This window comes from Loxodonta africana, chromosome 3 (assembly GCF_030014295.1).
Source record: "Loxodonta africana isolate mLoxAfr1 chromosome 3, mLoxAfr1.hap2, whole genome shotgun sequence".
Lineage (NCBI taxonomy): Eukaryota > Metazoa > Chordata > Mammalia > Proboscidea > Elephantidae > Loxodonta > Loxodonta africana.
In genome coordinates this window covers 145,026,497-145,040,259 of record NC_087344.1, presented here as the reverse complement: position 1 = coordinate 145,040,259, position 13,763 = coordinate 145,026,497, and the positions used below count along the sequence as shown (strand labels likewise).

General features: G+C 38.8%; 1 protein-coding gene across 11 annotated transcripts in view; it reads right to left on the bottom strand.

Annotated features, from left to right (window-relative positions):
* Positions 1-802: 802 nt before the first annotated feature.
* The window catches only part of EVI5 (ecotropic viral integration site 5), a 267,245-nt gene continuing 254,284 nt past the window's right edge, over positions 803-13,763 (bottom strand). For 4 of the 11 annotated variants that reach the window (XM_023558405.2, XM_010598105.3, XM_023558409.2 and 1 more), the window contains one exon: positions 809-7,283. In XM_023558405.2, the coding sequence (XP_023414173.1) occupies positions 6,972-7,283 (312 nt within the window). In that variant the 3' untranslated portion in view covers positions 809-6,971. Of the gene's footprint in view, positions 7,284-13,763 lie in introns of all 11 variants that reach the window. The other 7 variants (XM_064282266.1, XM_064282265.1, XM_064282267.1 and 4 more) reach the window with 5 other exon arrangements.

The following is a 13,763-nucleotide window of genomic DNA, read 5'->3' as shown; positions in this document are numbered from 1 at the left end:
GTGTCTGTTGTTGTACCAGTGCCAAGCTGTTCTGACTACTGTGGCTGTACAGCAGGTTCTGAGATCAGGTAGTGTGAGGACTCCTACTTGGTTCTTTTTCTTCAGTAACGCTTTGCTTCTCTGGGACCTCTTTTCTTTCCATATAAAATTGGTGATCAGTTTTTCCACCTCATTAAAGAATGCTGTTGGTATTTGGATTGGAATTGCATTATATCTGTAGATCATTTTGGGTAGGATTAACATTTTCACAATGTTGAGTCTTCCTACCCATGAGCATGGTATGTTTTTCCATTTATATAGGTCTCTTTTGGTTTCTTGCAGTAGTGTTTTGTAGTTTTCTTTGTATGGGTCTTTTATGTCCCTGGTTAGATTTATTGCTGAGTATTTTATCTTTTTAGGGGCTATTATAAATGGTATTGTTTTTCTGATTTCCTTTTAAAAGTTCTCTTTGTTGGTATATAGGAATCCAACTGATTTTTGTATGTTGATCTTGCATCCTGCTACTCTGCTGAGTCTATTAGTTCCAATAGTTTTCTTGCAGAATCTTTGGGGTTGTACAGTATCATATCACCTGTGAATAGGGATAGTTTTACTTCTTCCTTTTCCAATTTGGATGCCATTTCTTTTTCTTGCCTTATTGTTCTGGCTAAGACTTCCAGCACAATGTTAAATAAGAGTGGTGATAAAGGGCATCCTTGTCTCGTTCCCATTCTCAGAAGGAATGCTTTCAGCCTCTCTCCATTGAGAATGATGTTGGCTGTTAGTTTTGTATAAAAAAAAAAAAAAAATTTTTTTTTTTTTTTTATATAGATGCCCTTTATTATGTTGAGGAATTTCCCTTCTATTCATTTCATTGAAATTTTTTCATTTTAAATCAGGTGTGGGTGTTGGACTTTATCAAATGCCTTTTCTGCCTCGATGGAGATGATCATGTGATTCTTTTGTTCTATTTATGTGGTGGATTACTTTGATTTTCTAACGACAGCAGCTTTCTGATCTTACTGTGGACATGGTAGCAACTACCTTCTGAGTCAATTCAGGACGGTTTCAAAAGGTTCTCTGGGCCTGAAGTTTCAGTCACTGGTTTAAGATGCTTCATTTTCAGAGATCCTTGATAAAATCTGGACCACAGGAGAAATATAGCTATAGACCTATCAGAAGACATTAGCACCTGTTTAAGAGTAAGGAAGGAGAGAATGGGCCATGGTACAGGGATCGTGGGTCTCACCCTAGTGCTCAGGGATGGGGGCTTTTGGATGGGTAGGGTGGTTGGTGCAAAGAAAGCTCCTCCCCCAAACTGGATGCAATCTCTTAACTATCATGGCGTTGCATCTGTACCCTTGTATCTCTCATCTTGTGAGGACTGGGGCTGGTCTGGTTCATCTTTGCCTCCTCAAGAACACCTGGTTGGTGCCTTGTGCAAAAGCAGTATTTAGAGGACTCTGGATCTAGCCTGGCTGCATTCGAAATTCAGGTTTTTCCACTGACATTTAGGTTTCACAGATGCTACTTATCCCACTTAATAGTGAAGAGGTATAGTGATTTATTCAAATACTCATTCAACAGATATTTAGAGTCAAGGTACTGAATACTCAGGGTAGAGACTAAAATCTCTACCCTCATAAAATGTTTGCATCAAGTGTAGGAAGAACATGAACAAAAAAGAGGTAAAATGTGTAAGATGTCAGACAGTAATCAGTGCTATGGAGAAAAATAAAGCCAGGAAAGGGCTTTTTAAAAAAGGAAAGGTCAGGAAAGGCCTCCTCTGCGGGTGAGACCTGAAGGAGGTGGGGTTCAGCCTTGAGGGTATCTAGCAGAAGACCATTCTTGGCAGGGCAAGGCACTGTGGAGAGTGATGTTCACAAGGAACAGAAAGGAAGCCATAGAGTTCTTCTGTGATTTGTCCAGGTTTAATCCTTGAGCCCTATTCTAGTGCCAGAGTTCCACATATAAAGAAAAAAAAAAAAAGTTTCTATTTCATGGGCACTGGAAATTTTATAACTTTTCAAGTTTTACTTTTTCGCATTGACTACTGGAAACCCTGGTGGTGTAGTGGCTAAGTGGTTAAGAGCTATGACTGCTAATCAAAAGGTTGGCAGTTCAAATCCACCAGGCGCTCCTTAGACACCCTACGGAGCAGTTCTACTCTGTCCTACATGGTCACTATGAGTTGGAATCAAGTTGACGGCAACAGATTTTTTTTTTTTTTTAATAGAAAACAGTCAAATTTGTGATCCAGCTTCAGTGTATGTATTTTTAGGTTTGGTCCTAGTAGCTATTTGTTTTTTGACCCACTTCTAAATTTGTAACAGTGGTTCTCAATCAGAGGTTATTTCCATTCTCCCACCCCCCTCCACTGGGGACAGGACAGTCTTCCGCACAATGAATTATCTGGCCCCAAATATTGATAGTGTTGAGGTGGAGAAATCCTGATTTTCAGCTATCTTGTCATATTTCATGTACTATAAACTGCCTTAAATCCTTTTGGGAATAAAGCAGAATATACAGTGAACTACTGCTTCTGAACTAACCGATATGAACATTGTGATAAAAATGCAGAAGGTATAATTTTCCCTTTACAACAGCCTCTGTTTTCAAATATATTTATATATGTATAAATAGTGACTAATTCAGTAATATGAAATATAATGTAAGATTAAAGTACTGCAATCAATAATTAAAAAAAAAAATAAGCATGTTCCTGAACAAAATCAACATTTGTTGTTGTGTGCCGTCAAGTTGATTTCAGCTCACAGCGACCCCATGTAGCCAAGTGCTTAGCAGTTGTGCCACCAGGACTCCTTAGACATCAATTTTTCATTAAGTTAAAAAATATTTACCGAAAGCCAATCACATACCAGGCTTTCTGTTTGGCACTAATTATACATGGGTGGACCAGGTAGATATGATCCCTGCACCCATGGAGTATGAAACCCCACTAGTGAAATTCTGATGTCAGACCAAGCACTCTTTAATCACGTTTTGATGTCCCTCTGCTTTTTAAAGTTGAATAGTTTAAGGAAACAGAAATTATTTATAAAATGGGAAACTTTAATTATTTAAAGCAAAGGCACAAGTAAACATTTCAAGTTATCATACAATGTTACAATAAAAATTCCAACAGTAAAATGAAATACATTATAACTTTGCATCTTTATAGTAAATCTAATGTATTATTCTATCTTCTTTTGAGTGAAAAGAAGGGATATATTAATGGAAGTGATGCAAAAACTTGGACTGTAAATAGCATCCACTCCATTTCAACCACAAATTTTAATTTCTGCAGAACTGAAAGTTCACCTTAATTAAAAAGACTTACTGTTTTGTTAATGACAGAGCAGCAGTAACTTTCAAGCTAAAACTAATTATTTTAATAAAGGAAATAACTCATTGATTTCATGAAATTTTAGCTGTCAATGTCTGGTACTACACAAAAATCCAGCTGACCACGGAAAGGCTTATTTTACTTTAAATCTTTAAATTATAGCGGACTCTGTAAAAGACAAAGGAGAATGGGTTATCAAATTATTTCTTAAAATGTTAAAAATAAAATACTTGAAAAAGGTCTAGACCTATTTTCAATCAAAGGCACTATCTGGAGAGTAACAAGCTGCATGTCATGTTCAGAGCTAAGGAAAAGCTGTATGTCCTTCCCTGCCCTCTGCACTGCCCCCAAAGGCGAGGCGCTCGGTAAGATGTTTAAACTCACCAGTCAGTTTGACCTTGATTAGTCAGTAAACATTAGATCTTTGACTTCTTTTTTCTAGGAAGGAAAAAAAATTTACCACTAATTTTTTAAAAGGCTGTCTTACAGTGTTTTCTTGATCTAAAAGTTCTGTTGCATTACTTCAATGTAATTTCCGTTTTATTCAGATCACTTGTAGCCTCTTCTTTCAGCATTTCAACTCAGGATGGGAATGATACCAGGAAGGTAACCATCCCAAAAGAGCAAAGTTTTTATTGTGAGTCATTTAATTCACCTTTCCCCTTGAATATTCCTCAACTCTGAATGTTTAAATGAATAACATTTAAGTGACACAAAATACCAGAGATTAAATAAAATCAAGACAACATTGTCCAAAACCTCAAAGTCTTGAACTGCATACTTACATTAATTTGAATGAAATGGAATAAAATCAGGGCAAAGTTTTCTATTGCATCCTCAAGGCCAGGGAGATTTAAACCCTTGGAAGGAGTGTTTGAAAAGGTCTTGAATGAGAAGTTTGTTGTTTCTAGTTTTTCAGTGTCTAAATTATGGGGTATCAATGGATTAAAGTTTACTTAACATGATTCTTTTAACATCTAATTCCTAATCAGAACTAGTACTTAGAAAATTACCTAGGAATAGCTTTCAATGTTCAGGACTCAAACATGATTTTAGAAGGATGTTCTCATTTTAAAGTCAGCTTGTAACATTTATTCAATGAAGCATACCCTAAAGGTCAATAACGTATGCTCTAAAGGACGGTGGTAGGACTCTGGAATTCTTTCCCATCTTTCTCTTTCTTTAAAGGTACAGATGTCCTACCAATTTTTTCTATGGAATCAAAGACTTCATCGCATAAAGTGGCTGGCACATTTTCCATTTTCAATAGCTCTGAGTATAAGATCCACTAGGAAATTTGGGGTTTCCAGTTCTGTAGCTCAACGGCAAGAGCAAATGGTTTGTTCTTCTGTTGTGCCAAGCTGAAGAAGTAAACCTACATTTAAGAGTGTCTGTATTAAGGGTCAAAAAAACTTTTTCTGTAAAAAGCCAGATAGTAAACATTTTAGGCTTTATGGGCCATACAGTCTCTGCGGCAACTACTCAACTTTGCCATCACAGTGCAAAAGCAGTCACAGATAATGCGTCAATGAATGAGCCTGGCTGTGCTCCAATAAAACTTCATTTATGGACACTGACATTTGAATTTCATGTCATTTTCATGTGTCACAAAGTATTGTTTTGATTTTCTTCCGAAGTATTTAAAAATGTAAAACCATTCTTAGCTTGTGAGTCATATAAAAACAGGCAGCAGGCTGGATTTGGCCCACAGGCCGTAGTTGGCTGTCTCCTGGTCTAAATCATTCAAATTTCTTGATGGGGGGTCAAAGTAATAATGTGGCCCTGAATCATCTCACTTTACTTGGGCATTGTCAGCCTTCTAGGCTGACAGTACAGAACCCCCAAAGAGAAACCCAAAAGCACCAGACTATTCTGAGAGTAGTATCTACATTTAAATTATGTGTGTGTATGTATGTGTATATAAAAACAAATACATATACATACACATACATCCAGGAAACACATTTAAATCAAATTTATTTAAATCTTTAATTGTCAGAAGAGTGGGGAATTGAGAAATTCATTAGCTGAACCTTCTCAAAGGCTTTGATGTCGGAGAGGTCTGGATTAAAATCTGGCTCTGCTCTTACTAGCTTGTGACCTGGGGGAATTCCTTAACCACTAGAACTTAGTGCTGCGGACACAGTAGTCAAGCAAATAGCTACAAAGGGTTTGCTGGAAAAGACTGGTCCACACATGTACCATAAGGTTTAACTCCTGGTTTTAGACAAAAAACTGTTTTTGCCTCTTCTACTCCATTTCATCATATAAAATTTTTTTTTTTTCTGCACGCAACATACTGTGCAAAACTGAAGCTCCATACATACTGAATTCTTCTTTCCTCTTATCTTCCAAGGCTGTTTCTCTTTTCATAGGCTGAGAACAAAAATGAGAGTGGAAAACATTCCTGTTGTCTTTCCACAGTGTAAGCGCAATATGTTTTGTGTAAAGTGTAATCTCTACAAAGTGTTTCCTCCAATTTATCCATGACAGGCATTTAGTTTTCTAGGGAAAAAGTTTAAATGATAAAAAAGGAAGAATTTGTATGAAAGGATCTTTATGGCTTTATCTATAGGTTAGAAACTAGAGGATCTGAAGATAATGTACCTAAGTTATTTGCAAATATAATTGTTGTGCATCTTGGACATCAGTCCACTGCTTAAATTACATGAAGTAGAATATTAGTACTAAGTAATAGGTGCTATAACTTCTTTAATCATGAAAAATTTATCCGTTACATATACCAGATGTAAAAGAGATTTCATCAATAATGTTTCTGAACAAGCATCAGTTAAGTTATGAAGCTGCTAGTGTTGAGTGCTAAGCAAAATACTAAAGCTATTAAAATATTAGTGTTTGGTTTTCTTTTAGCCTATTATTTACAGAAGTCCTGTTAGAATGCTGGAAGCAGTCACTTTACAACACATATGTTCCCCATATAAAATGATGATCAATGTCGGGTGGTACAGGTTTACAAATATGTACAAATAAACAATATATTCGTAGTTATCTTACCCAACTACTCTTACCAGTAAGCAACACATGGAAGCATCATATGCACATAAAAATTAGAAATTAAAACTGTCAAGATAGATAACCATTAATTTGTGTTTATAAAATTATATAGAAAAAGGTAGTATATTTGGGAGCTTTTTAGTGGCCCACTGACAGAACAGTAATATTAATGATAAAAAAAAAAAATCCACAAAACACAAGACACAAGGTAAATCAGATGTATGTCTTGGTCAAATGTTTGTAGACATCCATCCTGAAAACAAATTGATAAGCATAAATATACAATTTGTTCACTGAGCATAAAATATTGCACAAGAGCAGTTTTGTTTGAAGACAATTCAATTTTCCATACTTCTGAATTTTAAAATGGTACATATGGATATTGTTGCATTTTCTAAACAAAAACATTAATATTCAGTAATACTGTTAGAACCTTATGTTACCCATTAACCACATTCCAGTCTACTTTATGGCAATGGTAGGTCAAAGGTGAAGATTTGGCAAAGGTAAAAAGGCAGATAAGACTGTAAAAATATATATATGTACATATGAAACAGATATGTTCCAAAAACCCCTAATTGTATAATAACCGATCCCTTAAAGAAATCTACAGTCTAGGTCACAGTGATGGTCAGACAGTGGTCGAGTATGACTCTTTCCTTGGAGGCTGCTTCTTCTGAGCCACTCGATCACTCTCTCTGGTCTCCAACACACTGTCTTCTGTTTCACTCTCACTACCATCTGCCACAGTATGGCCCAAAGACATCGGGCTGGATTTTCTGTGCAAAGGAAAGTCAACGCCACCTTCTCGTAAGGAATTATCTATGAAGTCTTCATCGGAAGAATGGAAGGATTCGTCATCTCCAATTAAATGGTTGACAATGTGGATTCCATCAAAAGGAGGTTGGCCCGAGAAGCCCCTCTGGCCTTTTAGGCACCTGAGCTGTTAAAACAAAATCCGAGTTAGTACACTTAACTGCGGGCGGGGTGGGGTGGGGGTGCCGGGAGGGAGGCGCATTCACACGCCAAGCAAGCAAATCCTTCATGTTTAAGGAAGACAATACCTTGGTCTACTTCCGTTTATAGATATAATAACAGCTGCCATTCTCTCAGTGCCTCCTTTGTAGTATGTAAAGGGCACATCAGATATTATTTTAACTGAATCGTTACAACAGTCCTATGTGGTAGATTTTATTATCCTTATTTTACAGGTGAGGAAATGGAGACTCAAGTAGAGTAACTTGCTAAGGACAAACAAGTCTAGAGTCAAGGTGAATCTTTCATGTATCATATAATGAACCCCACGTACCTATCACCTAACTTCAACCTAACACATCACAGACATCTTGTTACATTATACCCCTCTGATCACTGGATTATTTTGAAGCAAACCCCAGATATTCTGTAAACATTTCAGTGTGTGGCTCTAGTAAGACAGAGACTTACAGACCATACCCTTAACTATCACACACGCTACACACTGTCTATCTTGAGAGTTATCTTCAAAACTGTAAATGATGAAAATGATTTACAAATTAAAATTTCTTAAGTCTCCAACCTATAATAATAGTGCAAAGACCACCAGACAACAGTTACTCACTGATAGGGCAGGGATGCATCTTCCTACTCATGTTTCCTAGTGTGTGTGGGGAGTGCCAGTCACTTCTGCCTTCACTTCCCCACTCCTCCCCAGGGCAGAGGGGTGACTTCTTCACCAGGGAATAGGGGAGAGAAATGGCATGCACCACTTAGCCCCTTTCCTTCTCTTTTCTATTTGGGAACCAGGTTCTGCTTTAATCCATGGAGTTTTGGTGCAGACCCTCATGTGAGGAGGCCTGTGGAGGTCAAATGCTACCTGTTGTTTCTAGGTGGACAAACCTGACTCATTCCAGAGTTCAATATTGAAAAGCCCATTGTCACACATCTAAACCACATTCCCTGAAACCAGTTTTATCAGTAATAAAGGTGATTTCTTTTCATCATCTGTTATTTCTTTGACTAAGTTCCCTCATAACCCCAAAACCTCCACCACCAGTACAGGCACTATCACTTCTACTAACATAATTAAGGTATCAGCCTTGTCCTCAAGAGCTTATGTTTTAAGTATAAGTTTAATTAAAAAAAAAAATAACAAAAAAACAATTAGGTACCAAATATTCTACCTTGAACTATCAAGACTCTTGCTGACACATACTCCATATACCCTCATCATTACTATCAACCTTCAGCCTTGTTTCTCAGGGACAAAAATTCCTAGTCACTTACTATCTTTCAACTTTTGAGATAAAGGCAAAGTGAAATATTCAGGAAATGTTACATACACTTTCAAAACTAACGGTTCTGAGAGTAAAGACACTACGGCCTTGCCATAATGCCTCCCAGCTTTCCCGACAGACTTCCAGGAAGAAGTGAAGAAACCTTAGCACTTCCCTGCTTGAATGTGGTAACAGGGAACAAGAGGGACGCTGGGACCTCAGTACCGTCATGTCTGCTCAAGCAAACCTTCAACCAAAAAGAGATCCCCTTGCCCGAGACCAAGAGAATAAAATTAGAGTGAGGTAAATTATAATTTAAGTAACACCTTTCTCCTTGGAAGAGCAGGAGGGACCTACACTTGGAGTCCAATCTTTAGGAAAAGGGCACAGAGCACCACAAAGACCTCCTCATGGTTGTGATAGCCACTATATCTCTACAACTGCCACATTCTGATGCAACATCCTATCATCATATTGCAACATATGATTTATAGCTCCAAGTGCTAAATGAAGTCAGTTAATCTCTTCCTTTCTCTTTTCCCCCAGACCCTTTTGAAGAAATAATACGGAACACGTGTCTTCTTTCTTCCTGGCTGTTATAGAGGAATATGGCACTGGAACCACAACTTCCCAATTGTTGGGAAAGCTGTAGCTCTCCTTTGCTCTAATAAAATTTATTGCAATTTAAACACTGCAGCCTCACATCATATGTAACGAGCAACCTCAAATATTATATAAAATTCACTATAAGTTGAAGGGTCATTTCCTCAGCCTTGAAGGAGATTCAGTGAACTCATCGTTATCTGAGAACTGCTAATATATAATGGCAAAAGCATGGAGGGGGTTTTTTTTGGAGACGGAGACTCTCTGGTAAAACTGAAGAGAGTTCTTAATTTTCTACAAATAAAGTCATATACTAATATGCATCTGAGAGATTTTGTGCCTGGCATTTAGTTGAAAAGATGGCACAGATTAAGTGTAATCACAAACCACTTAAAGACATGTAAAAAAAAAAAAAAAAGCAAAATTTTTAGTCAAATGGGAATTAATATCAAAATTCCTACCAAATCACTGACACTTGCTTTCAGCTGATTTGTATCTAGCACTTAGTGTTCTCTGGCTTCAAACAACAGAAACAAATTCAGGTCATTTAGGCAAAAAAAATTAACTGAAAAACAGAAGAAAGCCAAGAAGAGCTAAAGAAAAAATGAAGGGACAAGTGGGCAAGAACCAGAACTTTTCTCAGGATCTAGGTAATAGGAATGGAAGGACATTTAGGATAAACTGACTCCAACTGCTCTCATTCCTTATGTCAAGATCAGCGATGGATTATTTAGATCAGGTGCCCACCCACTCCTCAGCCAGGAGAAGCCAGGGGAGGGGGCTGAAACACAGTCCCACCAAGGCAACGACTGCATGTGGTTTGTCAAAGCAAATGTGGGAAGCCCTTCTAGGGGAGGAACTGGTGCTGTACAGGAGGAGATTTCCACTGTCTGCCCTAAAGCGGCCATTATCAGCCTCCTTTCGCCTAGCTCTGCTCAAGCGTCAGTCACTACTGCAGGCTGAAGCTGTGCTAAACGTGCACTTTAGCAACCAAATGATTAACACAGAGTCAATTTAAAAATTTTGAGATTTCTTGTGCAACTTATTATTAAAATTTGTTCCTTTGTGGGTCCCTCTTTACTCTTCAACTGTTTAACACTGGGATTTTATTACTGCCAGTTCCACCAAAATGTCTGAAAGAAGGAAAATTAGGCAAAACCCAACTGCTTAACAGCCACAACGAAAGAAGAAAAACAAAAGTTACCTTTGTGAATCATAGCTGAATTTTATTAAGCCATGCTATTCCTGTCCTCAAGCATCCTGTGAGATTTGCAGGGTCCAAAACAAAAGTACAAATGAGAACTCCCAGGTGTGGCTTATGCCCTCCACCTCCTTTCTTCCCGCTGACTCCTTCCGTACATAACGGGCCTCCCACACGTGCATGTGGGCACTCCAGCTGCCTATCCAACTCGGCATCACTCCAAGCCAACAGTCACCCTTATCTATGCCTTGTACCAAGGAGTGAGCACACTGGTTCTGACAGGGAAGAGGCCTGTGCAGGCCCTGGAAGCGGGCATATGGACAAGGAATACCAGGATACTGCATATCCAGAGTGTAATCTACAAGGGGCTGGTATGCACCCCAGGTGGGCATGTCCTCTGGGAATCCTCACCCTCAGGAGAAGGGTGAGAATGGAAGGTCAGAGCTGAGCCCTCTAAGGTACAGCGGCTCTGAGGGCCTGGATCTAACAGCTATTCTCATTACCATTCAGGAGCTGACTGTATTGAAACAACAAAAAACAGACACCCAGCCCCCCTCAACACTTCTCCCCCACCAACAAAACAAAACCTTTCATGGGTACTACTGGTAGCAAACTTAGATTAGCATATCTTAAAACATGGTCTACAGATCATCTGTATCAGGATAGCTCAGGGTACCTGTTCAACATGTAGAATCCCTCCCTAGATCTAAGGAATCAAAATCCTGAGAGTGGGACCCAGGGATCTACCATTTTTATAAGCATCCCAGAGGATTCTGATGTGCCTTAACTTTGAGAATTACTGTGGTACACCTTCTGTTCAAACTAACTGGGGCTGAACCAGAAAGGAGCTGGTTTCATTGAACTGGAACTCTTTTTTTTTGCAGTGTTTTAACAGAAATTTATTTTTATAAAAATATCCCTGTCATTAGTTATAACAACAGAAACATTTTTCGTAAGGCCAGCTTACATGTATTAGTATACCTACAAGGCTAAAATTATGCTCATTTACTTTTTAAACCTTCTAATGCGCAGGAAGAAGTCCAAGCTGCTCTGAAGGCATTGGTGAAAAGTAAGGTTGTGGGAATTTAGGGAATATCAATTGAGATGTTTCAACAAATGGATGCAGCACTGGAGGTGCTCACTCGTCTATGCCAAGAAATATGGAAGACAGCTTCCTGGCCAACTGATTGGAAGAGATCCATATTTATGCCTATTCCCAAGGAAGGTGATCCAACCAAACATGGAAATTATAGAACAATATCATTAATATCACACGCAAGCAAAATTTTGCTGAAGATCATTCAAAAACAGCTACAGCAGTATATCGACAGGGAACTGCCAGAAATTCAGGCCGGTTTCAGAAGAGGACGTCGAACCAGGGATATCATTGCTGATGTCAGATGGATCCTGGCTGAAAGCAGAGGATACCAGAAGGATGTTTACCTGTGTTTTATTGACTATGCAAAGGGATTTGACTGTGTGGATCATAACAAACTATGGATAACATTGCAAAGAATGGGAATTCCAGAACACTTAATTGTGCTCATGAAGAACCTTTACATAGATCAAGAAGCAGTTGTTTGGACAGAACAAAGGGATACTGATTGGTTTAAAGTCAGGAAAGGTGTGTGTCAGGGTTGCATTCTTTCACCATACCTATTCAATCTTTATGCTGAGCAAATAATATGAGAAGCTGGACTATATGAAGAAGAACGGGGCATCAGGATTGGAGGAAGACTCATTAACAACCTGCCTTATGCAGATGACACAACCTTGCTTGCTGAAAGTGAAGAGGATTTGAAGCATTTACTGATGAAGATCAAAGACCACAGCCTTCAGTATGGATTACACCTCAACATAAAGAAAACAAGAATTCTCACAACTGGACCAATAAGCAACATCATGATAAACGGAGAAAAGATTGAAGTTGTCAAGGATTTCCTTTTACTTGGATCCACAATCAACAGCCATGGAAGCAGCAGTCAAGAAATCAAAAGACGCATTGCATTGGCTAAATCTGCTGCAACGGACCTCTTTAAAGTGTCAAAAAGCAAAGATGTCACCTTGAAGACTAAGCCATGGTATTTTCAATCACATCATATGCATGTGAAAGCTGGACAATGAATAAGGAAGACTGAAGAGTTGACGCCTTTGAATTGTGGTGTTGGAGAAGAATATTGAATACACCATGGACTGCCAAAAGAACGAACAACATCTGTCTTGGAAGAAGTACAACTACAACGCTCCTTAGAGGCAAGGATGGGGAGACTGCGTCTTACATACTTTGGACATGTTATCAGGTGGGATCAGTCCCTGGAGAAGGACATCGTGCTTGGCAGAGTACAGGGTCAGCAGAAAAGAGGAAGACCCTCAACGAGGTGGACTGACACAGTGGCTGCAACAGTGAGCTCAAGCATAACAACGATTTTAAGGATGGCTCAGGACCGGAAGTGTTTTGTTCTGTTGTGCACAGGGTCGCTGTGGGTCGGAGCCGGTTGGACGGCACCTAACAACAACACAATGCGCAGTCAAGAAATGAAACAACTACTGCATTGGGCAAATCTGCTGAAAAAAGACCTCTTTAAAGTGTTAAAAAACAAAGGTGTCACTGTGAGGACTAAGGTGTGCCAGACCCAAGCTATAGTATTTTCAATTGCCTCATATGCATGCAAAAGCTGGATAATGAATAAGGAAGACTGAAGAAAAACTGACACCTTTGAATTATGATGTTGGCAAAGAACACTGAATATACCATGGACTTTGAGAAGAACGAACAAATCTGTCCTGGAAAAGTACAACCAGAATGCTCCTTAGAAGCAAGGATGGCGAGACTTTGTTTCACATACTTTGGACATGTTAAATGTTATTAGGATGGACCAATCCCTGGAGAAGGACATTGTGCTCGATAAAGTAGAGGGTCAGTGAAAAAGAGGACGACTTCAATGAGACAGACTGACACAGTGGGTGCAACAATGGGCTCAGGCATAACAATTGGGAAGATGACATGGGACCAGGCAGTGTTTTGTTCTGTTGTACACAAGGTTGCTGTGAGTCAGAATGGACTCCACAGCACCTCACAACAACAAAAATGCATTCGGGTCACAGCTGTCATTATTATCCAATTACAATGCTGCTTAGAATCATGTGGTTTCATCTGCAAGCACTACGAGCACATGCTGTTGTTTTCAGTTGCTGTCTATGTATCTTTTTATTAATTTTTATTGTGCTTTAAGTGAAAGTTTATAAAATCATGTCAGTCTCATACACAAATTTATATACACCTTGCTGTATACTCCTAATTGCTCACTGCTCTCTCCCTAATGAAACAGCACACTCCTTCCCTCCGCTCTCTATTTTCGTGTCC